This window comes from Theobroma umbraticum, unplaced genomic scaffold (assembly GCF_002168275.2).
Source record: "Theobroma umbraticum cultivar Fairchild unplaced genomic scaffold, ASM216827v3 scaffold_25.0, whole genome shotgun sequence".
NCBI lineage: Eukaryota > Viridiplantae > Streptophyta > Magnoliopsida > Malvales > Malvaceae > Theobroma > Theobroma umbraticum.
Window position 1 is genome coordinate 704,610 of NW_018397282.1, and position 26,264 is coordinate 730,873.

The window sequence follows — 26,264 nt, forward strand, 5'->3', positions numbered from 1 at the left end:
GAAGTATATTAAGGCCTACTCGTCGGAGCCGAGTTTTTCTAACCCGCGGGGACTGATGCAGGCACATTAAGAATTTTATTTTATTTAGTATTTTTATTAGCTTAGGATTTTATTTTCTTTATTTTATTTAGTTTGAAATTCTTTTTCCTATCTTTATTAGAATTTTAGTACTTTAAGTCTTTATTTAGGATTAGGTTTACTATTTGATTAGGATTTATCTTAGCTATTATAAATTGGTGATCCTAGATATAGGATTATTATCTTCTTTTGTTATTTTTGAATATTTATTCAAGAGTTTTCTTTTAAAACCCAATTATCTTTCTATTGCTCCAACACAATCAACCCTATTCTAGCCCTAATTGTTGAGATCTAATTGCCCTAAACCCTTTGACTACATCACAATGCCAAAAACTTATTTTGCACGTAAATATGCTACTATTTTCACAGCATAGCCTTCTATATAGGTAACATGGAGCAATAACACTTGTGCATTGCAACAGCAAATTTTTCTTTTTCAATTCTTTTAAAAGATAAATAAATATTAAAAAGAAATAAAAAATAAATAACTAGATTGCAATTAGTCGGTTGATACCTTCAACTATATTAAAAAAAGGTGTGTAAAATAAATCTCCGGTTAAAACAATGCATGCATAAGTTAGAAACAATATACTCAGTCATCAATGCAAAGATCCACAAAAGAAAAAAGAAAGAATGTTGAGGATTAAGGATAAAAACGAAAAATTGAAAATGATAGGGAATTAAAGAGAGATAGAGTGACACTGCATATTCAGAAATACCCAAAACCCAATAGAGAAAAAAGAGAGGAGAGAGAGATTGGATACCAACATCATAAGCCTATAAAAAGACAACAAAGGTTAAAGAGTGAGGGTTGAGTATGAGGATCAATCAATAAACTATTGTTGCATTATGTTGGTACAATAGTAGTAAAGCAATTAATATTTTTCAACAAAATGTTTTTCCTTATTTTGTCAAATTGCAATGTTAATTATGGTACTTAATTATTATAAACTATTGTTGCATGATGTTGGTACAACAGTAGTAAAGCAATTAATATTTTTCAACAAAAAGTTTTTCCTTATTTTGTCAAATTGCAATGTTAATTACGGTATTTAATTATTTATTTAAGTGATTTTTCTAACATTTAAAACTCAATGGTAGGAAAAACATTCTTGACAACTATCAAGCCTCCAATTTGATATTATATTAAAAAGAAAAACATAGCAAAAAAAAAATAATCAATCAAGGATAACATTTATAAACTAAAAAATTAATATTGAGTTTCAATAAAATAAGCACTCAAAAATAATTTCAATACAAATAAAAAACCAATTTTTTTAAAAAAAAAATTTAATTAAAAAATTTGACAATATATGTGTGTGCGTGCGTGTTTGTGTGCGTGTCTGTCCGTATGTGTGTGTCACCACTACCAAATACAGAAACCTGGTTTTCTAATTTCAGCATCTGAACATTCCAACAATTTTCTAGGGACTATGAAAGCAAAACAGAGAAAAAAGAGCAGAGAGAAAAAAATAATAACTTTTTTGACAAGAAAAATCCTCTAAAAGTTGGAATTTGAAGGCAACCATGCACACAAAGTTCTAAGAGTTCATTAAAAGATGCTATTTTTTCTAATCAACATAAGTCTATCATTCACTGCTGGAAAATCATGTAAATGGTACATAGATCATCATACTTCCTCACACTGATAATAATGCCAAAGCTAAATGCAAGGTCACAACAAGAACCTTAGTCATTTCATATGCCAAGTTTCAGTCAATATTTTGCTTCAAATACCTTGATCTAATTCTTAACGGATTTCCTATACTCAGCAGTCAATTTGCAGGCATTAAACACAAACTGGAATCAATGACAAAATTAAAAAAAAAAAAAAGAGAACAGAGATAATTGATTTTAATATCACTAAGCAGTTTACAAAGTTCAAAGAGACAATAACACAGACATCATCAGGTATTTGCACAGCTCATATAAAGTCCATAATCTCTCTTGCTCAACATACTCATAAAAATTGGAATTACAACATTATAAAAGCATACCATCATATTGCTTGACATTGAACAACAAGTGCAGTGGAGTAGAGTTTCTCTAACAAAGAGTATTTAATATGCCAAGGTTCGATTCATTTTATATTTGACATGCCCTCAATGCTTATTATCAACAGATTCGCTTAAAGGGTAAAGAACTAAAACCAGTTAAGGTTTTTAAAAATTTTGAAATTACAGATGAAATATGAAAAGATATAGAATAAGAGGTTAAATACTTCCCAAGCAACAGATATTCTAAATGTAAAGCGCAAGCTAGATTATAATCTAAAAACAATTATACAATCTTTCCCTAATCATCACAATACTTTCTTCCTCACCATAACCTTAACTTCTTCTTTCTTTCTTTTTGGACACACCATAATTTTTAATGAACTAAACTAATTTTCTGACAAAATATACGACTGAAGATAAGGTATAGAAAGAAACATGACAGGGGGAAAAAAACTGTCACTATAAGGGATAAAGATTAAACCTAAAAATCTCTGGAAATCAGGAAAACATGTTCCAGGTCCCCAAAGCCCCAGCCTGACCATATAACCCATATTGCGTGGTTCAGAGGCACCAGTCGCTGAGCAATAAATAACCCGTGCTTCAGGAAGTCGAGCCTGTAATTTTAGAATTTGAAAACTAAAAGTTAAGGAATTTCCAGATAAACAATCTCCCATGTTAGATGCTCATGCATATGCCTACAATCCTGTATGAGGGTACATCAACACTTCTGCCAAATATGCCATAACTGGGGAGAAGGAAAAAAAAAAAAGGGAGAGCGTGAATGATGTGATCTTTATCGACCCCAAAGTTAAATGTTTTAGGAGCTAGAGCCTACATCATAGAATCTCAAAAGCTTTACATAATAATCAACTTCTCCACATCATCAACCTATTCTAATCATATGCACAATGTCCTCTGCAGATATTCATTCCTCACAAAGAAGCATCCAAAAAACAAACCTAATTGCTCTTAGAAATTTCATGACTGTTAAGCATCCGACATAAAACCGATTGGCAATATGTAAAGCTGCTCAACTTCAAACAACAAATCTTAAACTTAACCAATGTGGGATAACACCACTTAATTTTATGTGCAAACCCAATAGGAACAACTCAAACAAACAGGCCTACCATGTTGTCAATGAATATGGGCAACAAACAGCAAATGATATAATCTAAACCTCGGTACCATGTTAACATCTAACCTAAAATCAATTGGTAATAGGTGCCAAGACATGAGATGCAATCCAACTATAAGGTCATAACGAATTCTAAACTGCACCGACATTAGATAACACCACTAAGCACTGACCACCACTTTTCAATTCCATACCCACCTTTGTCTCTGACTTTATATATAGTCTTTATCTTTGTTTCAAATAGTGAAATTACATTCTGAATATTTTGTTTAGTCCAACTTAATCCAAAACCTCAAAATCTTGTTATATACTTATGCATAAGTCCGAATATTTCCAGAAGCCTATTTATGACTAATATTATGCTAATACACCAAATGAATCCTTTGTGTAAACCTATGATCACCAGTTCATTGGTGTTGCCACCAAAGTTTCAGAGTTGTTCTTTCTAACGTTCCCTTTCAATGACATGGAGCATAAATCTTCTCTACTAGTTGTCTCATAGGAATTTCAGTAAGGCAAACATTCCTTTGAGCTTTTCCAGTAAAGTCTCCAAACAAATGAGGGAAAAATGAAAAGAAAGGCTCATAGAGTTCACATAAATTTACTGCATGAAAAAAGCATGGTAAAAATCTGGTCTTTAACTAACAAAGGGATAGAAAACATCTCAAAAAAGAAAGCACTTAATACTTAAGCGAAAGGACAAACCTGAATTTCTAGAACTGCTTCCCCTGTGCGCGTTGGCTGACTTCCAGCTTCAGGCACTAAGTTTTTGGCTTTGTGGCACTACAATGAAGCCATTGACCCTTAGCAATAAAAGATAGAAAAATATATTGTAACCACAGAACACTATCTCATCATGTAATCAACAAGAACATTAAAAAAGGGAAACCACTGAAGCAACAAGGAAGATTTGAAAACAGTTCCCAAAGAAATAAAGTGTACCTCATCGAATATGACAAGCCCATCAAACCCTGATCCACACCACTGCACAAGCTGCTGCAGACGAGAACGACCTTTCTCAGAAGACGCAATGAGACTACTATATGTCAAAAATACAACTCCCTGCCTGATTCCAACAGACTTTGAATCAAGCTTTGAATAAGGCAACTTGTTCAGAGCATGAACTGCATAAAGAAACAAATATTTAAATATTCTCTCATAACATAAAAGCAAATCAAAGCAGCATAACAACAAAGCTAACATTTTCCTTTTTCCTCAACGGTAAACTTTTGCGATACAACAAAAGATGTAAGTAGATATTGCTAATCATAATTTTATTTGCACAGTACTGTTGATCTTTTGTGATATAAGCATGCCATGCCCTCTCCCAATGCACTGAGTAGCTCAACAATGCCACCTCAAATCACAAATTTTCTAATTCAAATTAACTGAAAAAACTTCAAATGGGCAAGCAGACAGCCTGACAAGGAAAGAACATAAATTGATGCTTGATGAAAGGAGGATAAATTGCTTTACAAAAAAAAGAAAAAAACTTGGAGACTACAATAATTTCATATACCTATGCTGATATATGTTCAGGGGAAGAGTTGAGCTAAGTCCCCCCACTAAGTCAAGGGTTAAATCTCATAACTTACAATTTACATGTACAGCATTGATTTTGAGCACAAATCAGAGTAATGACTTTTAAATAAAAACCATTTCATGATTAAAAGAAATTTTAGTTTCAAAAGAGTTCCCATATAATCAGCTTTTGTGCAGCTATGCACACGTTTCTTATCTTCCCACTTGAAACACCCACAACAAAAAAAAAAAAACCTTGACCTTCGTAATTGGTGCTTTTACCGAATATTACTCTCTTACAATTCATTTGCTAAGCTCATGATTACCCCCAATTTTTGTAATATTACATATCAAATCGATCAAGAAAAAATATTAGAATAAAAATCAAATATAATATTTTATTGACACAGTGTGCATACACGGGCTGCCATACAAGTCTAATGAAATAGCTACAAATGCAACAACAAAAAAACCAACTACAACAACAAGAAAACGAAAACAAAAAAAAAAATTCCAAGCAACAAACTAATGATTCATTTATACATTGACTGGAAGAAGGGAACTAACTGAAGTGCTTAAAGTGATTAGAAAAAAAACTCTTTTTTTCTTCTCTTCTTTTTCTTCACTTTTCTTTCAATCCAGAACAGTCAAGAACAGTCAAACCAACAAAGAGGCAAGGTGATAAATGAGGACTTGAAAATATAGGAGTGATTTATAACTGAAATACTCCCGCAAAAATATGGTACCAAGATATATTTTGTCAAAGCTGCTGGCAACTTAACCAAGGAAGCAAAAAAAAGGGATAACTAATTTAAGAAAGCATTTACATCTGTTCAACACATTCATGAAATCCCTTCATTTCATATTTCGATCCTAAATTGTAGTAAATGATTCAATAAACAGTCAAATCTTCAAAAGGAAACATTCAAATTAAATTTCAAATATTACCTTCAATGCCTGCCGCACCGACATCATCCAAGTCTCTTCTTGCATCAAACTTTAAGTCCGAACCAACAGAAATCCACCTGTGTAAGATTATCACAGTCAAGACAAGAAAGAGATATGTTACAAAACAGGAAACAAATTACAACATATCCTGGCCGGCAGCAAAAACTATCATGGAAGCAGCTCTGCGTACATACATATATTGCAACCTAAAACTTACAATGCTTTCCTCCTCCCATGGTGCCAATTCTCCCATATTAGCCCTGCAATTGTTCGACCTTTACCCACACCAGCCCCATCTCCAATAAAGAATCCAGCCCGAGCACTACTTGGGAGGTGCTGGAGGTGTCTCTGTCAAGGATATCAACACTATTTTACAACTGAAGAAACAGACTAAAAATTGTTAACTATATTGCTGTCATAAAAGAAACCTGACAAGCATAGACCAATGTCTCAAGCTGCAAGCATGACAAGGCCTTTGAACTTTCCATATCATCTTTGATTCTTAGATCATAAATGGGCTCAGGGGGCTGCACTGCAGATAAGGAAGATGTCTCCACAATAGGATCTGGATGAGGAGGCCCAATAGATAGTTTTGGCGGGCGCTGCCACATAAAAATCATTTGAGTTAGTGGTTCCCAAGCTTCAAATGAAAAGTTGAGACAAAAAAATTTAAGAAAATGGAAAGAAGGAAAATGAAAACTTGTGAAAATGTAGTCTTCTAAAAAAAAACTCACATAGTCTGTAAAAGTTTCTCCCACTGGCCCACCTTCATCTTCTTCTCGCTCCACTTCAATGGCTACCTGACAGGTTTTACAATCATATGGAAAATAGAAGCATAGAAATAAGAACAGAAAAATATTCTCATAAGTACTACATACAATGAAAGCAGAATCACTAGCAGTGGAAACCTCTATTGTTTGCGTTTAGGCTGAAAAAACAGGGTGGGGAAAGGAAGTTGGACACATTCACAAGCTAAAGGAGAAGTTTTGGGCATGGGTCATAGTAAAAAGAGCATATGAGATACATTATGATGGGGAACAATTAATAGTTGGCATCTTGGAATTTCTAAAGACATATTAATCCACTAAGATATCCAATTCTTTCAACATTGTTTTCTTCATACAGGTCTAATGTTTTCCTAAAATATTAGACATTTCATAGATATTTCTTATGTTTCATGAAGGAACTTTCTTCCTAAGTTACACTCTCTGTACAATATGATTTTGTCTTACAGTAACTAAATTCCCCCAATATGCTTAAAGGAGGGCAATGATGTTGCACTTGCAGTTTAACGAAAGTCAACAAATAAAAACTAGCAAAAACAGCATCCCATCTTATCTTCAGTGAGTGCAAGGTACCCCTACTTATCCATGGTAAACCTAGAATTTCAATTACATTAAAACGCTAACAAGCATTTGGTTGACATGACACAGCTCAGGTTTAAGCATTTGTATTAATGCAAAATAAAAACATAACAGAACTATGCATGACAACTTGCTCAAGACCCACCAACTGTTTATGAGAAGAGAATTTCTGGTCTTGGTAAATCAGGCAATGCAACTTGTTACCATCCTCAAAAGATAGCAAATACTGTATCCCTAATGGAAAGCATTTATGAAATTGTCTAAATAAATAGCTTTCTTTTTTTTTGAAAAGTGTCCAAATTAATAATTCATACAATGAAATGGCTCATTCGAGGGGTGTGTTTTCTGTGACTTGAATCATTACAACCTGATCACTTTTTCACATTACTAATCATAATTAACATCACTTGTAGTAGCAACATAATAATTATAATTCAGAGCTCATAAACTTACAATAGCCTGCATATTCCTCTATAACACAGTAAAAGTTAGAATCCAACAACACATAAAAATAAACAAAATTAACGACACAGCTATATAAAAAACAAAAGGCAGTGGCAAAATCAATTCAAACAACTAAACTGAACCGAAAAAACACTGATAACACAGTCATAGTTCACGAAGGCATCATTTGGTTGCTGCTTTCCTGCTTTATTTTGCTTACAAAAAAATTGCTAAAAAGTACAAGCAAATAGTAGAAAGCAATATCATAATTAATTACAAAGGAAAAAAATTGAATAACTTGTAATATACTAATTCTGAGATAATTTTTCTTGATAGAAGTAAGATCATAGAGTTTGCAATACAAAATTACAATTTTATTTTTAATTATTCAAAAATATAATTCATTTTTGTATTGAAAAGCACTTTTTGCTTTTTATTGGCATAAGCGAAAATCAAATAGCAAAATTAACAACCAAACACTACCAATAAGCATCCAACAATGAACAATGAAATTAAAAAAAATAAAAGGAAAAAAACCTCGTTGACTTCTTCAGGAGGCGGAGGTGGCCGGGGCTGCGGAGGCGGAAATAGTTGTTTCATCTTGTTCAAATCGACAGCCAAATCGACCCCACACTGAGGGCAAGAAAACCTGGCCAGCCCGTGTGGTACGTTGAGGATAGCCTTGCAATTGGCGCAGGGGAGTTGGATCTTGGTCGGATCGATTCCATGCGCCGGCACCGACTGGCTAGGCGGAGGATTATTAATGCGAGCCCTTGTCATGAGCTCCGGCGGCAGCATTTGGGGGAGCTGGCAAGTGGGACAAACGAATTCGGTGACGCCAGGGCCCACGGTGAGGATCATTCGGCATCCGGCGCAGCGGACTTGGACACCAGGAGCGGCGGGTGCGGCGGCAGGGCCAGGGGGTTGTTGTTGGGTGAGAGGTGGCGCAGGGATTGAAGGCTGGGCCATGATGTGTGTTGAAAAATCTTGATAAATGGTTCTGAGTTGTTGGAGTGTGGGAGAGTTTGGGTTTTAAGTTTTTACCTGTGAGAGAGAATTGGTAAAGAGAAATTTGATGTTAGGGCGCCAACAGCCGAGGAGCCCAACCACTGTGCCTCACTCCAAAAACTCAATGGGGAATTGAATTTTGGGAATTTTGCTGTCTTGAATCCGATTTTAAATTTTATTTCAAAGCCTTGTCTGGTTTTTTTTTTTTTTTTGCCTTTGTCTTCTTGTGGGCGCATATCTCGCGCCTCACTCTTTAGGCTCACACCGTGCATTCCTAGGGCCTTCCATCTTGCACCGAGGTGGTTCAAAAGCTAAGTGGAAAGGAGAGTTATGACATTCTTCCTTATTCAATCAAGTGACATTCTCGTTGCCTTGCTCACATGGAAGTGATCCACTTTCTCCTTAAATTTCCAAAAGGCCTCAACGAGTTCCCAACTAGCCTCATTATCGAGTAGTCTTCTTTCTTGGACCAAGTATTGATGTTACAATTTATAGTTTTTCTACCTTAGCACCCGCTAGACTAAAATCTTCCTCCACTATCTTATTGTATGAAACCTTAGTCCCTATTGGAGCTCTTTGGTGTTCACCTCTTATTGGGTCCTTGTGTCACGAGGAGATTCTTCAGACCACCCACCGTACCGATTTAGGTTCAACCTTTATTCCGGTACTGGAAGTCAAGTCAGCCTTGGTGCTCAGCACCCACCCAGCAAGCACTCAGCACACCCATACACATCACACTACTTTCTGGTCAGCCGGCACACTCACACGTACACAATAGGCTTCAAGCCAGCAAGCACACTTGCAAAAAAGGAAAAGAGAGAAGAGAGGAGAGTGCTGGAAAAGAAAAACTCAAAATGTATTGAATGAATGAATTACACAGTCTACAAGGACTTATTTATAGCCAATTTCCCTCCAAAATATTTCCCTCCAAAACATTTCAAAAGGAAGCTAAAATTCCAGCAGCTCAAGCCATTAAAAGGGCTGGTGTGGTGGGCCGACAGCATCTTTGGCCTCCTGGTGGGTTTGGGTCGGGTACAGGCTGTGTGCCTGGGCGCTAGTAGGCTGGTGCCCATGGGCCGCGCACAAGCAGTCTATCTGGGCACTGTGCAGGCCTGCGTGCCGCGCGACCCTACTATGCGGGCCGAAGGGCCCCGGGCCTGTATACCGCGTGCCCATTGCTATGCGGGCCAACGAGCCACGAGCCTGCATACCATGCGCCCATGCAATGCAGGCCTGCCTGTCACTCACCCTTGCTGTGCGGGCTGGCGTGCCTGGGCCACCCGCGCGTAGTCTACCTAGCTTTGTGCGGGGCTGGCTCGCCCAGGGGCTTATGCTGTGCACCCCAACTAGCACCTTACACTTGCCTTCTGCTATCCAATGGGGGTTCTCTCCCAACAATACTCCCCCACATACCGGCACTCCGTAACACCCTCGGGCCACCTCTAATGCCCTGAGCTGCAGTTCGTGACACCCTCCCCCACCTAAGCTGGCAGCGTCCTCGTTGTGTCGGAGGAAGGCATCTGTCCGATCTCGAAACTGCCATAAGTCTTTCACAGACCCAACTAGCTTCACTCTCGGGCAGTCTCTTCCATTTCACTAGATACTGTTTGTTAGGGCATGTGGTGCTTTCGCCAAGTACTCTTTCGGCCAACACTTCTTCTACCTCTTTGTCGTACGCTGCTCGAATGCCCACTGGAGCCCTGCTGCTTACCCCTCGACTAGGGTCCCCCTCATCCACATGGTAGGGCTTCAGCATACTGACGTAGAATACCGGATGCACTTTTAGCTTGAGCGGCAAGTTCAATTGTACACCACCCTTCCCGATTCTCTTGACCACCTGATATGGCCCCTCGTACCTTCAAACAAGGCCTTTGTGCAAGCATTTGTTCTTCAAAACCAGATGCAGCTTTACCATCACCATGTCCCCCTCACTGAAATGAGCTTCCCATCGAGTTTGATCTGCCCACTTCTTTGCCCTCTTGGCAGCCTTGTGGAGACACGTTCAGGTTAAGTCTCGCTGCTCTTTCCAACTCTTGGCAGTCTTGTACGCAGTTGGTGCAGAACCAATATAGCCCACATAATGGCATTGAATGTGTGCGGCTGTTGCCCAATCACAATCTCAAATGGGCTTTGGCCTGTGGACTCGCTATGCTATAGGTTGTGGTAAAACTGTGCTATGTCAAGCCACCTTGGCCAGTCGAACTGCGTGCCCAGCACGAAGTGCCGCAAGTAGAGTTCCAGCAGTGCGTTCACTCGTTCAGTCTGCCTATCCTTCTACGGGTGGTTGTTGGTGGAAAAGCACAATTCAGCTTAAATAATTCGATCCCGATCACTAATGATGGTGTGAGGAACGCCCCAATATTTGACAATATGCTTAAAAAATAGCTTGGTCGCTTCTTCCGCAGGACATTCCTTTATTGCTAGTATGAAAGTGGCGTATTTGAAAAATCTGTCCACCACTACCATGATACTACCGAACCCATCCGCCTTGGGCAGCCCCATGATAAAGTCCATACTCACGCTGTCCCAAGGTTTATCCAGTATCGACAATAGGTTGAGTAGTCTCCTTAGTCTCTGTAGCTCAACTTTGTCCTGTTGGCACACTACGCAAGTCTGGACGTAACCCTCAACATCATCCTCCATCCTAGGCCAGTAGTAGTCGGTGCTCAATAACGTCAGCGTCCGGTGCATCCCCGGATACCTCACCCAACGACTATCATGACACTCCTTCAGCAGTTGTTTTCGCAAGCCTCCGTGCTGCGGTACATAGAGCCTGTTGCCCTTGGTGTACACTAGCCCCTCGTTTACCCGGAACTACTTGGTCTTGCCTGTCGTGGTGTGCTCAAATATGGATTACGCGGTCGGGTAGCCTAACATGCTGTCTCGGATGCGCGGTAGTAGCTCTGTGCTCACCTCACTGATGGCAGCTAGCGTAGCCTTCCTGCTTAACGCGTTGGCCACAAAATTAACCCTGCCCGGCTTATATTCCAGCTCATAATCGAATTCAGCCAAGAAATCCTACCACCTAGCCTGCTTCGGGCTTAGCATTTTTTGACTTTGGAAGTAAAATGTGGCCACATTGTCGGTCCGCACCATAAATTTAGTCCCCAATAAGTAATGTCGCCAAGTCCGCAAGTGATGCACCACCGCTGACATCTCTTTTTCTTGAACCGTATACCGTCACACGGTATCATTCAGCTTTCGACTCTCATACGCAATCGGATGCCCAGCTTGCATCAGTACACCGCCAATGGCAAAGTCACTTGCGTTTGTATGCACCTCATATTGGCAGTGTTGATTCAGCAGTTCCAACAGCGTTGTTTGCACACTGCACATTTCAGTCGATCAAAGCGTGCTGGCTCACTGCACTCCATTCCCATGCTCGACCTTTCTTAACATGTTAGTGAGTGGCGTCGATAATGCTTGAGTACCCCTCAATGAATCGGCGATAGTAGTTAGCCAACCCAATAAAAGATCTCAACTCCTTTACTTTAACGGGTGGCTCCCACTCTTGGATAGCTCTCACCTTAGATGGGTCCATCCGAATTTTACCATATTCCACAATGTGCCCTAGGAACGGCACCTTATGCAAACTGAAATAATAATTTTCTTTTTTCACGTATAGTTCATGCTGTCTAAGTGCCTCAAAAATCAGTCATAAATGTTCAACATGATTATGTAACGAATGGCTATAGACAACAATATCATCAAGGTAAACAACTATAAATTTGTTGAGAAATGGTTGTAATACCTTGTTCATTAAAGTGCAGAATGTTGCCGACGAGTTTGTTAATCCAAACAGCATAACTAAGAACTCATATGCCCCATATCGAGTTACACATGCGGTCTTGGATATGTCCCCTGCAGCTATCCTCACTTGGTAGTACCTGGACCATAAATCCAGCTTCTAAAACCAGTGCGCACTACCTAGCTGATCGAACAAGTCGACTATGAGCGGGATTGGGTACTTATTCTTGACCGTCAACTTGTTTAAAGCCCGATAGTCGATGCATAACCTCAATGAACACTCAGCACACCCACACGTCGCACACTACTTTTCGATTAACCGGAACACTCACACGCACATAATAAGCTTCAAGTCAGCAAGTACACTTGCAGAAAAGGAAAAGAGAAAAAAGAGGAAAGTGCTGGAAAAGAAAAACTTAGAATGTATTGAATGAATGAATTACACAGTCTACAAGGGCTTATTTATAGCCAATTTCCCTCTAAAATATTTTTCTCCAAAACATTTAGGAGGGAAGCTAAAATTCTAGCAGCTCAAGCCATTAAATTGGCTGGTGTGGATGCTGCCGGCCTCCTAATGGGTCTGGGACGCGGACAGACTATGTGCCTGGGCGTTGGCAGGCTGGTGAGCATGGGCCACGTGCAGGCAGTCTGTCTGGGCACTATGCAAGCCTGGGTGGCACGCGTCTGCGTGCAGTGCGCCACTGCCGTGCGATCTTGTATGCTGCGCACCCCTGCTATGCTGACCAACGAGCCCCGAGCCTGGGTACCGCACCCCCATGCTGTGCGGGCCTGCATGCCGCTCACCCCTGCTGTGCTGGCTGACGTGCCTAGGCCACCCACGAGCAATCTGCCTGGCTCTGTGAGGGCTGGCTCACCTAGGGGCCTATGTTGTGTGCCCCTACTGGCATCCTATCGGGCTGGCTCGCCCAAGGGCCTGTGTTGTGCGCCACTGCTAGCACCTTGCACTTGCTTTCTGTTATCCAGTGGGGGTTCTCTTCCAGCAATACTTCCCCACATACTGGCACTCTGGAACATCCTCGAGCCACCTCTAATGCACTGAACTGCGGTCTGTGACACTTGGGGTCCTTGTAGTAGGGCTTCAACATACTCACATGGGAAACCAGACGAGTCCTTAGCTTGGGCAACTAGTCTAGCCTGTAGGTAGCCTTACTCACTCTCTGAAATAATTTAAAGGCCCCTGATAACCTACACACCAATCCCTTTTCCAAGCCTTGATGTCTCAGAATCAAATGTTGCTTGACCATCATTAAACCCTCTTCCTCAAACTGCACTTCTTTCATATTTTAATTTGGTCACTTCTTAGTCCTATTACCTACCTTTTAAAAGCACACATAATCCAAATCATGTTGTTTGAGTCACCCTTTGGCACACTTATAAGCTTCAAGGTAGGCCTTGTCTAACTTGTCACAATTAAGTCAAGATTGATATTTAGTACTATATCATAACCACCTAAATATTAAAAAAAATCATAATGATTTGAGTCAACCTTTTAGTCTCATATAATTATTAACCTATCATCTAATATTTCGACAAAACATAGAGCATGGTATAATGACTAATCTTATCTTATCTTTGTCATTCTAGCACTTGATTCTAATAATCAAATTCATCATTAAAGAGGACAAACCGTTTTGTTGACATCTTCACATGCTTAATTTGAGTTATTACTAATCAAGGTGTAATAGGATATTCTCCTTAATTTGATCACTTAAGATGATAGATTCTCGATTGATCATTGACTTACCTTCATGTGTTTCGTGCTATATCCAATATTTATTCATCTTTAAGCATCCTTGATTAAGACCCACATTAGATAGTAACAAAAAGTAGTGTTCCACACACAAGGAAATATAATAATGTCAAATTTAAAGAGCGTTTGAATATTTATCACATGAAAGTTTATTTCGTAGAAAAATTGAGTGATATACTAAATGGGATTCTCATAAAGGTCATATTTAATGAACTTGTTTTTGTAACAAACACCCACATGTTAGTTCAAGTATCCTTAAACTTCAATCTCTGAGATTAATTGCCCATTTCACAAGTGAGGAACATAACCATGTGTCGATCTCTATGCTTTATCAATATCCATTTTTCTTGATAAAGCATTAACTATGAACAATTTAGGAATAATTAGGGGTAGAACTCGTCAATTTTTGCTGAGTGGTCAAAGATAGAGAAATAAAAGTGAAAAAATTTTGAACGGGCCATTGAGACAAAAAAAATATACCTTTAAAAAAATACAAAAATTATATAATATATACAAGATTTTAAAAATTTTAGGTTAAATACACAAGGCTTTATCCTTGGGAATAATGTTTTGATGAAATAAGGATTTAATAATTATATAACCATTTATAATTCCTTATATAAAGCATATGACATTCTATGGATTTTATTTCATCTAATCGACATTTATAGCTCGCATAACAAATAAAGGATACCTTTTATTCAATGTAAATGCGTAAAATACAAAATGTATTTGTGTATAGTTGTTGTCGATTTTATCATGCAAGTGTACGTATCGTAACAAGTAATATAATAGTAAGTAAAGTGTCAAATCTCATGAAGAATTATCCTAACTTTTGCTAAATACTACAATTAACATAACCTAATGTTATTCAAACAATCCATTTAAAGTGATTAATATTGAAAGAAAAACTAAAACTAAATAATAGCTAAATCGAATTTAGAAGCTAATGGACAAAACTTTAATAGAGAAATTCAATTAATAAAAAATTTAGGATTATAATATCCCTCAACACTTCATATGAATCTTTTTTCTCTTTCTAAACTTACTGTAATAAATTAAATTGCTAACCTTGAGTCTCAATTTATTTATAAATCTCTATTGAGGTTTTTATAAAAATATCTCTCTCAATTAATTTACTATATCTATGTAAATTCAACTGAAGAAAGATTCATTAAATTTGTGCTCTAATCATAGCTACATGCGACACATAGATATATGTTTATCTTAAATGAAAATTGAATCGCCTAATCAACTAAGTGAATTTGAACATATGTTATTCCATTCATGACCTAATCTAAACTCTCTTCATTAAGTTGTATTTAGATATCCAAATTAATCTAATTGGTAATCAAGCTATTAGAAGTATTAAACATAAAATTGAAATAAAGAACTCATATTCCATAGATAAAGTATTCAAATTACATGTTGAGTTTAATCATAATCCTAGAAAAAGTAAATTAGTTCACAATATCTACTAAAAACGTCATCAAAATAAAATCAACTATCAATCTAAGTAAAAAAAAGTGAGAAGAGAACAAAAGTAGGCAAAGAAAATAAGAATTGAAGCTTTTGAATCTCAATCTTCTTCGATTTTCCCTTACTTCCTTGCTTTTGTTAAAAGCTTCTTTTTCTCTAGAAAAGTTGCTCTGAATACCTTTCTTGAAACTTTTGAAAAAGGCATTTTAAATACCTCTTGAAAGCCCTAATTTCTGAAAAATTGTAAAAGTATTTTTTTTAAATCACGACGCGACGTCATAACCTTCCTTTTTGGGTGCCACGACGCACTAATTTTGGCTACAGTATAATGCATTCTTTTTCTAGGCACCATGGCCTTCCTTCGTTGGCACCATGTAGCTCCCTTCTTTAGTCCTTGTATGGCAATATGGGCATCAAGGGCTTAGTGGCCTCCTTCCCTCCAAGGCTGCAACCTTCATTTTCTTATGCTACTTTGTGTAGAAACTACAAAAGTCCAACCTTTTTCAATGCGATTTTCACATAGATTTTATCCAGACTAGGCAAAGTAATAAATATAAAAGTTGTATCCTTGTCTCTTAGCTTTCTAATGGCTTAAGAATCACATCAATTAGACTTCTAGAGTGAACGTTATGCTTGAAATACAGCAACATGCACGAGAGACACACTTAATAGTACTTGCACGGTTCATCACCAATTAAGGCCTTTTCATTTGAGAACCTTTAAAAACAAGAGACTAAATTACCTTAAGATATTCTAACATAAAATTAAACTAAAACAACTTAAATTAAATTGACTCAACATGATCTAAACCAAATTAAGAACACTGAATAAAACTATCTAAATCTAAACCTAACACTTAAGAACTTAGCAATTTTAGTACCCAAACTATGGCAAAATAACTCTATTATGTAGAGTTCTCACACCCTTAAACTTAAAAGTTTGCTAATCCTCAAGCAAAATATAAAATAAAAGGACATAACTTAAATGAAGAGCATAACTAACAAGAAGTAGGTTGCACCAAATCAATGATCACCTTAAGTAGGTTGCACCAAATCAATTATTACCTTTAATTTCCTCATAAATTATCCCATATTCTCAACTTAAAGCCAAACATAAATACTATTCAATTTCATATTCAATTCAAATGCACCTCGAATGGATTTTTGTGTGTGTGCACGCAATCTTTTTACAAAGAACATCATGCCATCTAAATAAGTTTATGCTCATGCAAAATTCAAATTAGTGCTAAAGTTCCATAAGTTTATTTTCTTATCTCTCTTTCTACTAATGTAGACTAACACTTAATCAAGAATCCTTAGGAATTTATTTGGCTTGCAACGTATGGCTAAGGTTAAGGTAGGATACGAAATATAATGTGGCACAAATCGCCCTAAGCACATAATCATTCTAAGACCTATATAGAGTTCTGACTTCAGTCTAAGTACACCTTTTTTCTTTTCTTCCAACTTTTCATTTGTCAACACTTTATCTCTTTTTTTTTATTACAATTTTAACACCCTTAAGCTTATTTCATTTTGAAAGTAATGGGGTGAATACTAACACAATTCTCGAACTTTTTCAACAACTTCAATTTTTCTACCTTTTCAACTTTTAACTCAATACACATCCTAAAATGATTAACATACTTAGAAGTGAGGGATGCAAAATTGTAAAATTATTTATAGGCAGGTTAAATAATTGTGTGCTTAACAAAGCAAAGGAAAATTAAGCTTAAAGAGGTATATTAGGGATAAACTTAGGCAAAAATGTTTAAAAGGCTCAAACGGTTCAAAGATGACCTAAATCATCTTTTAATTAAGCATTGCTTAAGATTTCACCTTGAGAGAGAATCAAACAAATTCTAGAACTCAAGATATAATTTAAAATTCACATTCAACATAAACTTTCTCTAGATATACACAATAATTCAAAGCAAACGATATCATGCTCAATTTATTTGAAAATCTCATCCTACAATGATACTTACATAAAAAATTTAACATAACACTTAAATAATATTCATAGTTACTAAGAGCAAAAGAATATAAAATAACTAAGTTTCATCATTAGATAGGTAAATCAAAGAAAATGACACAACTAACTTTAATTCAAGTTCTCAAAACATACAGAAAATTACATGATAAGTAAACTTACTAAACTTAAAATCTAAAAACAAAAATTCAAAAAGATTAAACCCAAGCTTAAAAACTTAAAAATCCCCCCAGACGTAAAACTAACATTGTCCTTAATGTTTAAAAGAGAAAAAGAAAAAGATAAGTAAAACTCCCTTGACAATGGTAGTAGTGCAGAAATAGCTTTATTCTTTTTCTTTGTCCTTATCATTGTCTCACAAGTTTTTTGTAGGGTCCTTTTTTTTTTACTTCAAAAAGAAAATAAATAGATATTAACGTAGAAATATAAATAAATAAAATAAAAATAATCGAAAAGAGTAAATATGAATTTCAAAAGCTTGGTTGCCTCCCAATAAGTACTTTTTTATAGTTAATAGCTTGACTATGGCTGGTCTTTATTGTTGTCTACGAGAGTGATTGAGGATCTTTGGCGATCCAATTCACCTCCCAAATTGTAACACCTTGTACCCCAATAAGCTACTTAATATTGACTTTTAGGGTAATGAGATTAATACAAGTGGGGGAATAGCAAAGTGTATATGAAATGCATTGTAATGCATACACATTAAATAAGCTTGATCATATATGATAATATCATGAATGTGTGCGTGTGTGTGTGTATATAAGAGTAAATGCTTAGTTTGGGGCCAAAACTTTTGAGTTTTTATCAATTTAGGACCAAACGTTTCAATTGTAACAATTAAGGGCCAATGTTTTCGATTCATTATAATAAAATGCCAAGGTGAGAGGTGGATGGCATGTGTAAGACACGTGCATGACATGGATGCTGACTTGGATTATCGCCTTTGACGTGGCAGTGAATTGGATTTTTGGCAAACAATGCCATTTTGTGTAGGAAAAATGACTATATTTCTCTATTTGATTACTCCCATCGGTTAAAATTTTCCACCATTTTGTTTTCCCACCATCGATCCAAATTACCCACACTATACCTTTTCTCTTCTTTGATTAACCTCTCATGTTCGATTGTTTTCCTTCTCCATCGTCTCACTGTCCAACTAGGTATCCATTGCCGTTAACTTATTAAGTGTCGTTTATTTGTGAGTTCTTGTTGTCATCATCTTGTCCTTGTTTGCTAAATAAAAAATAGTTAGGTATACCCTGCATTTTTATTTTCATTTTCTATCTTTAATTGTCGCCACCAATAAGGTTACCATTGAAAAGTATTTTTACATGGCGTGCAATAAATTTTGTAAATGGCATGTAGCTTCTCTGTGATAACTGGTAATGGCGTGTAGCAAGTTGTTGGTACATGCCATGTTAAAAAATGATGTTGTTACACGTCATGTTCCAAAAAATTATCTAATCATGATAATTTTTTATATTTTGAACAGAATGGATGATCAATTATGCATCATAAGGTTTCATTACGAAGTTGCTTTTGTTGGGGGAAGGAAGTTTGTTTTGAGTTACTAAGTACTTGTGCGTACACTAGTTATCAAAACATATAAGAGATTTATTATATAAAGCATAGGTGCATAATTGTTAATGGTTTTATAGTAGTTTTCGATGATGATAGCGTTTTGGATATGATAGGATATATGCTAGATCATGGTGTAATAGAGATTTATATGTAGCATTCTATAGATGAGCTTGTATTCATTGGTGAGGAGGAGAAAGAAGAGGTTTGAGAGGCTTATTTTGTAAATATTGACGAGTATTTGAATGGTAGTGAGGATGAAGAGTTGGTTTTTACTAGGGAAAAATTAGGGAATAGATGAGGGACTTTTTATTTTTATAAATGTGGTTGGCGATAGATTCAGTCCATCAAATGAAGGGGATGAGGATGAGGGAATTCATATGGGTGACTTAAATCTTCATTTGTATAAAGCCTCAGACAGTGCCATCTGAATGTTGGACAAAAAGCTATTATTGTGGGCAAACTCAATCAATGGCAAGTGTTGATCCCAAAAAACGCTAAAGTCCATGACATAAGCCCTCAACATGTTCTTTAGTGTCTAAATGGTCCTTTTAGACTGTCCATCTACTTGTGGGTGGAAAGTAATACTCAAATTCAATTTAGTTCCCAAAGCTTCCTGTATTTTCCTCAAAACTGATTAGTAAACTGTGTACCTTTATCTAACACTATAGTGACTAAGACTCTATGCAATCCCATTATCTGATCAATATATAACCTAGCATACTATCCCATTCCATAGATGGTTCTTACTAGTAAAAAATGAACAGACTTAGTCAGTCTATCCACAAACACCCAAATAAAATCATACCCCTTACTCATGTAAGGGATTCCAATCACAAAGTCGATAGAAATATTCCTTAACCTGTTGGTACACTAGGCACTTGGCCATATCTCTCTTAAGGCTTTCCCACCAATGCATATTTCTTAAATCATGGTACATCTTGGTGGTGTTTGGCTGAGCTACATATGTAGCGACATGGGCTTCCTTTAGAATCTCTCACCTCAATTGATCAATATCCGGCACTTGTACTCTATATCCATATTTAAGTAATCTAATAATGCTTTTAGTAAACATTGGTCTTTTCTTTCCTTTAAGATCCTTTAATGCCTTTGCCACAAAATTATCCTTGTCTTAGGCTTTTTTGATCTAATCCATCAACATCGATCTCACTTTAAAATTGGCTAATAATATATCAAAATCATCAACCTCCATTCAAATGCCCATATCACCTAACTCATGCATACATTGTACCAGCGATCTCCTCCCAACTGAGATGTGGGCTAAACTCCTTATAGATTTTTAACTTAAAGCATCCACTACCACAATGGGCTTGCCAGCATGGTATAGTATTGTACAATCATAATCCTTTAGTAACTTCAAACATCATAATTGCCTAAGGTTGGGATCTCTATATTTAACTATATACTTAAGGCTCTTATAATTCGTATAAATTTCACACATTTCACCATACAAATAATGCCTCTAAATCTTCAAGGCAAACACTATAGCAGCCATATCTAAATCATGGTAGGGTAATTTTACTCATGCTTCTTAAGTTGTCTCGATGCATACACTATCACCTTTCCATGTTGCATCAGCACACATCTAAGTCCTACTCGTGATGCGTCACAATAAACTGTATAACCCCCTATTCCACAAAGCAAACTCAACATCGAAGTTGTGGTAAGACAAATCTTGAGCTTCCCAAAGCTTTCCTCACATACATCTGTCTATATAAACTTGACATCCTTTTTATGTCAGTTTAATCATGGGAGCTACTATCTTTGAGAAATTCTTAACGAATATCTTATAATAACTGACCAACCCTAGGAAACTCCATATCTCAGTTGTTGAGGTAGGCCTTGGCTACTTCTCTATAGCCGCAATATTCTTCGAGTCCACCATCATACTTTTCTTAGGTACTATGTGGCTCAAGAAGCTAACACTATCAAGCCAAAACTCACACTTGGAGTACTTTCCTTTGTCTTTTACTAGTTTAGATGTGAAGAAAGATCTGCAAAGATTTTATGAAGATACGGAGTGTATTTGTTCAACTTTAGGGCACTCCACATATAAGTCAATGGAATTGGTATGATTCAAATTAAAAAATGAGGCCAAAATATGGTTTATCTTCCTCTAGAGAAGTAGACCATCAAGGTCAGCCCACTTAACATGGGAAAAATTTGTCCAAGATTTTCTATATCACTTATTGCTTGAGAGCATGAAAAACGCTAAAGCACAAGAGTTTGAAACCTTTGTACAAACCCTAGACATGACGATGATGGAGTATGATGTCCATTTAACCCAACTCTTTAAATATGCTTCAAACTTGGTTCTAACTAAACAAACGAGGATTAACACATTAATTGAGCTGCTGTTTAGAGTACTTGCCACCTATAGGTTTGCATCTTACGTGACAGTAGTGGATGCGGCTAGGACGATTGAAATCAGGAGAACAAAATCCAGATTAAAAAAGGTAAGGGTTAAAGAGCTTGAGCATAGGGCCAACAAGGCCGTAGAGATTGTAACGTGACTAAGAGTCCAACATTGATATGTCATCAAAGTCATGAGGAAACTACGTTTATGCCCAAGCCACCTGGAAACAATGATTCGTTTAATCCACCTTGTAGACAAGATTAGTCTAGTGGAGCATCTAACTTAAACCCTAAATAGAGAGGTGTTTTATGTAATTATTGAGGCACATGGTGGACCGTGCCATAGAGCAACTGGATTGTATTTTGGATGTGGCTAATCTAGACATCTAATGAGGGATTACCCCATATAGAGATAGTAAAGGTGGATCATGGATATGGGCGACAAGTGTTAAGTACTCCATCCAGAACAACACTGATTACGAGAAATGTTAGAAAAAACAAAGGCAAAGGTATAGCCAAGTTTCATTCAAAACCCATTGTACTTTTTTTTAAAATCTAAAAGTCTTCCAGTTAAGCATTTATTGAGCTCTCATCTTTTAATTTAAACATTATACCAAATTCTCTATTCAGCCTTTAAGAGACATATTTACTGTACTTATACTCCTCTCATTGCACTTATTTAAGTGGTTATACCTTAACCAATTGACAAAATAGAGTGGTTATCTTTTAACCATAAAAATGCATTGTATTGAATGGTTACGCTTGATCTACCAAAGACATTGTATTAAATCTTGATCAAATAATGAATTTCAAACTCCTTAATGAACCTAAAGAAAAAGACATAGGCAAGGAGACCAAACTTTTATAAAATGCTTGTGTTGATTTCTCTACTTTTCTTTTTACTTGAAATTCAGATTTCTTTTATTGATCAAAAGGTCAATTAATTTGTTTATTTTCAAATTGAGCATTTGAATTAAAAGAAGGAATTTTGTTTTCTTTAAAATTGTAACAGGTTCTTTAAATTTTCAAAATAGTCCAATTTACCCCTCTCTTGGACTTACTCACATTGAGCTGACTAATCTAACAATTATATTTTCTTTTTTAATTTAAAAAGTCATCATGATTTTGCATCAAACTCTGAATATAACTTATTCAGCAAATACATATAATATTTATAGTTGCACAGTGCAAATAGAATTCCATAACCAATAAGTCAATAGTTTCCTTTTTTAAAAATAAATTAGATCAATTATGATGAAAGACTCGGTATTAGTCATTAAGTATTTGTGAACTTTTATATTATTAAAGGTTTAATAAGAATTTAGGATTTTGCATCTATTGTTATTAAAAAGAAAAAAGAGAAAGAAGAATAGGAGATTTGAAAGAAAAAGAGTAAGTGAGATAAAAAATATTTTTTATCCTTTTTAATATTTTAAGAAAATTAACTTTATTTATTTATAAATTTTTAAAAGTTTTAACTTTATTTTTTAATGAAATGCATCATTCGATGACATGATAGTGTATAGTAAGTATACATTTTCTATCACGGGCTGGAACTTAAACCTAACCTCATATGGCTTTAAACTTTGAAAATAGAGCTCAAGTAAGCCATAAAACCCATAAAATAGTAGAAGTAAAAGAGAAAAAGAAGAAAAAGAGCTTTTGAGAAATATAATATTTTGTATTATTTTTGGGTGTGTTACAAATGAAAAAAAGAGACCTATTTATTAGTTGATAGCCCTTTTTGTTAGATAAGATTAAGTTACAAGATAGTGATAAAATAAGATAAGATAAGAGATTTAATTTAAAGACATAATATTCAAATTAAACCCAAATTTTAACCTAATCTAGTAAATCGACATCTAAACCTCCATATACATTAGTAAATCCAATAGTTTAAATTAATACACTAAGTGAGTTGGGCTTGTTATCGAGCTTATTTAGGTTACCTTGCCTGCTTGGGATGCTTAACCTCGCTGGGTTGCTAACTATTGGCCTAATTGGCATGCATACTAGTCTGAACTCTTGGGACTTGACATCATCCCCAACTCAATCCAGTAATGTCCTCATTGCTGAAAGAAGCAGCATTATGTCATAGTTGTCCTTCGCACGTCTTCGCCTTAAACAACCTTGTTTTGTCCACTTTTGGCTTCTGCACACTTTTTTAGAATGCGTTGTCTCCTTGGGCTCTTATAGCGAACCAATTCTCCTTTGCCTTTACCCTTTGGCCTCATGAGTGTTGGCTAGTCTAAACATGATTTCGCTCAAATGTCTTGAGTTTCTTAAGCCCTCGTTTGCGGAAACTTGATCGCCATTGATCTTGGTCTCTCTTGGACCATATGACATTCCACTATCATTTGTTGCTCTTCTAAGAGTAACACTACACTACCCAATTTCAATGCAGTCCTTGTGTCACGGACTGCAGCTCAGCGTATTAGAGGTGGCCTGAGGCTATTCCGGAGTGTTGGTATGTAGGGGAGTATTGCTGGGAGAGAACCCCCACTAGATAGCAGAACGCAAGTGCAAGGTGCCAGCAGGGGCGCACAACACAGGCCCCTGGATGAGCCAGCCTAAACAGAGTTAGGCAGACTACGCACGGGTGGTTCAGGTGCGCTAGCCCGCAGAGTAGGGGTGCGCGGCACGTAGACCCACACAGTATGGGCTCACGGTACATAGGCTTAGGGCCTGTCTGCCCAGCAGGGGTGTGCGACACGCAGACCTGCACAGCATGGGCATGCGGCACACAAGCCCGGGGCCTGTCAGCCCAGCAGAGGCTAGCGGCACCCAGGCGCACTACACGCAGGCCCGCATAATGCCCAGATAGACTACCTGTGCACAGCCCATACGCACCATCCCATCAGCGCCCAAGCACACAGCCTGTGCGCTGCCTAGACCCACCAAGAGGCCCAAGATGGTGTCGGCCCACAAGACCAGCCCTATTAATGGCTTGAGCTGTTGGAATTTAGCTTCCTTCTTAAATATTTGGAGGGAAATATTTATTAAAAAATCTTATGAAGGGAAATTGGCTTTAAATAAGCCCTTGTATATTATGTATTTATTCAATTCATTCAATAGAAGTTCAGCTTTTTTTTTGACACTCTCCTCTCTTCTCTTCTTTTTCCTTTTATGCAAGTATGCTTGCTGGCTTGAAGCCTACTGCGGGCGTGTGAGTGTCTCGGCTGATCGAAAAGCAGTATGGTGCATGTGGATGTGCTGAGTGCTTGCTGAGCTGTACTGAGCACTAAGGCTACTTAGGTTCCAACACCGGGATAAGGGTTGAATCAAAGGCCGCACGATGGGTGGTTTGAAGAACTGCCCCATGATAGTTGGTATCAGAGCAGTTTGTGATCTGGGTATGTTCCACAGTTGCCAAACTGTAAGAGCTGTTCGGTAGGGAGATATGACTACTAGCGGATCACGTATGTTAGAAGACACTATTGAGGTAAGGGAAACGCGTGCCGATCAAAGGGCGAAGTTGCTCCATGAGACTTAACCCCTAGGCTTGACGCTAGGCGTCAAGAGTGGAAGTGACGGTGGGTGAGATGCGTGACTGCCTCGATGTGAGGGAGGAACACATGGAAGAGCTCCATGCTCGGTATGAGGAACTTAAAGGGAAGATCCAAGAAATGATGAGGGAGACTTTTGAGACGATGATTGAACGAAACGCTCAACTTGAGAGCACGTTGGAAGCCTTGAGGCGTGAGCTGGGAGAATTAAGAGCGAAATTGTGTACGGCAAGAGCCGATGACAGACATGAGGCTGTGACACACCCAAAAGTGAGGCTAGACGTGCCTAAGCTGAGAGAATTCTAGACCGAAGGGATGCTAAGGAAATCGATAATTTTCTCTAGGGGATAAAGCAGTACTTCAAAGCCACCAAGATTGTGATGGATGATTGTCGAATCACCATGACATCCATGTATTTAGGAGACATGGCACTGCTTTGGTGGAGGAGGCAGTGCGATGATAGGCTCGGTGGAGTGTCGGTACTCACGCGGGTTAATTTTCAGAGCGAGCTACGAAAGTAGTTTTACCTAGAATACGCCATGGATGAAGCGAGGGGCAAGCTGCGTCGATGGTCCAACGTGAGGAAATCCGAAAGTATGTAAAGGAGTTCAGTGAGTTGGCCTTATAAGTGGGTAACCTAAGGGAAAGGGAAGCCCTCTTCACCTTCATGGATGGTTTGAGACCATGGGCCAAGAAGAGCTGTAGAGGCAAGGCGTGCAAGACCTCACACTAGCCATGGCAGTGCGGAAAGCTTGGTTGATTACTCACGGGTAAAGATAAAGCCGCACCACCTAAGTCGAAGGATAAAGGCAAGGGATAGGTGGACAAGGGCAAGCAGTCCAAAGATAGTGGTGATGGCAAGCCACAATCGAAGTGAAAAGGTAAATCGACATCGAAGGGGAAACTGTTCAGAAATAAGGAGGACAAGTCTAAGAGTTACTTGTTGTGTGACGGACCCCATTGGGTTCGAGATTGCCCGAAACGCTCAAAACTGATGGCGATTGCCTTGAAGGATGAGCCACAATCGGACAGGCAGCGCGATTGGGCTCAGTGCTACTAGAAATAGTGAGCAAGGTGAGTAGTTGAGCCAAGGGGCTCATGTACGCAGGCGTAATTATTGCGGAACAGCCGGTGGAAGCTTTAGTGGACACTGATGCTTCTAATCTTTTCGTGTCCGAGCAGTGCGTGGCTAAGCTGGGTATTAAAGCCGACAGTGCAGGCGGTTGTGTAAAGATTGTAAACTTTAAGAGAGTGCACACGAAAGGCATTGTCAAGGGAATCGATGTGCAGCTTGGACAGTGGCATGGGGCTGTG

The 26,264-nt window shown here is 37.6% G+C and overlaps 1 protein-coding gene across 2 annotated transcripts in view; it reads right to left on the reverse strand.

Moving 5' to 3' along the window:
* EMB1135 (RING/FYVE/PHD zinc finger superfamily protein) overlaps positions 1-8,702 on the reverse strand; it is a 23,475-nt gene extending 14,773 nt beyond the window's left edge. Inside the window, exons 1-8 of one of the 2 annotated variants that reach the window (XM_021443875.2) lie at positions 8,028-8,702; positions 6,417-6,482; positions 6,111-6,284; positions 5,900-6,030; positions 5,683-5,759; positions 4,156-4,337; positions 3,919-3,996; positions 2,557-2,689 (exon numbers count right to left, since the gene is read on the reverse strand). In XM_021443875.2, the coding sequence (XP_021299550.1) occupies positions 2,557-2,689; positions 3,919-3,996; positions 4,156-4,337; positions 5,683-5,759; positions 5,900-6,030; positions 6,111-6,284; positions 6,417-6,482; positions 8,028-8,459 (1,273 nt within the window). In that variant the 5' untranslated portion in view covers positions 8,460-8,702. The remainder of the gene's footprint in view (positions 1-2,556; positions 2,690-3,918; positions 3,997-4,155; positions 4,338-5,682; positions 5,760-5,899; positions 6,031-6,110; positions 6,285-6,416; positions 6,483-8,027) is intronic. The other variant, XM_021443876.2, reaches the window with a different exon arrangement.
* Between the last annotated feature and the right edge of the window lie 17,562 nt (positions 8,703-26,264).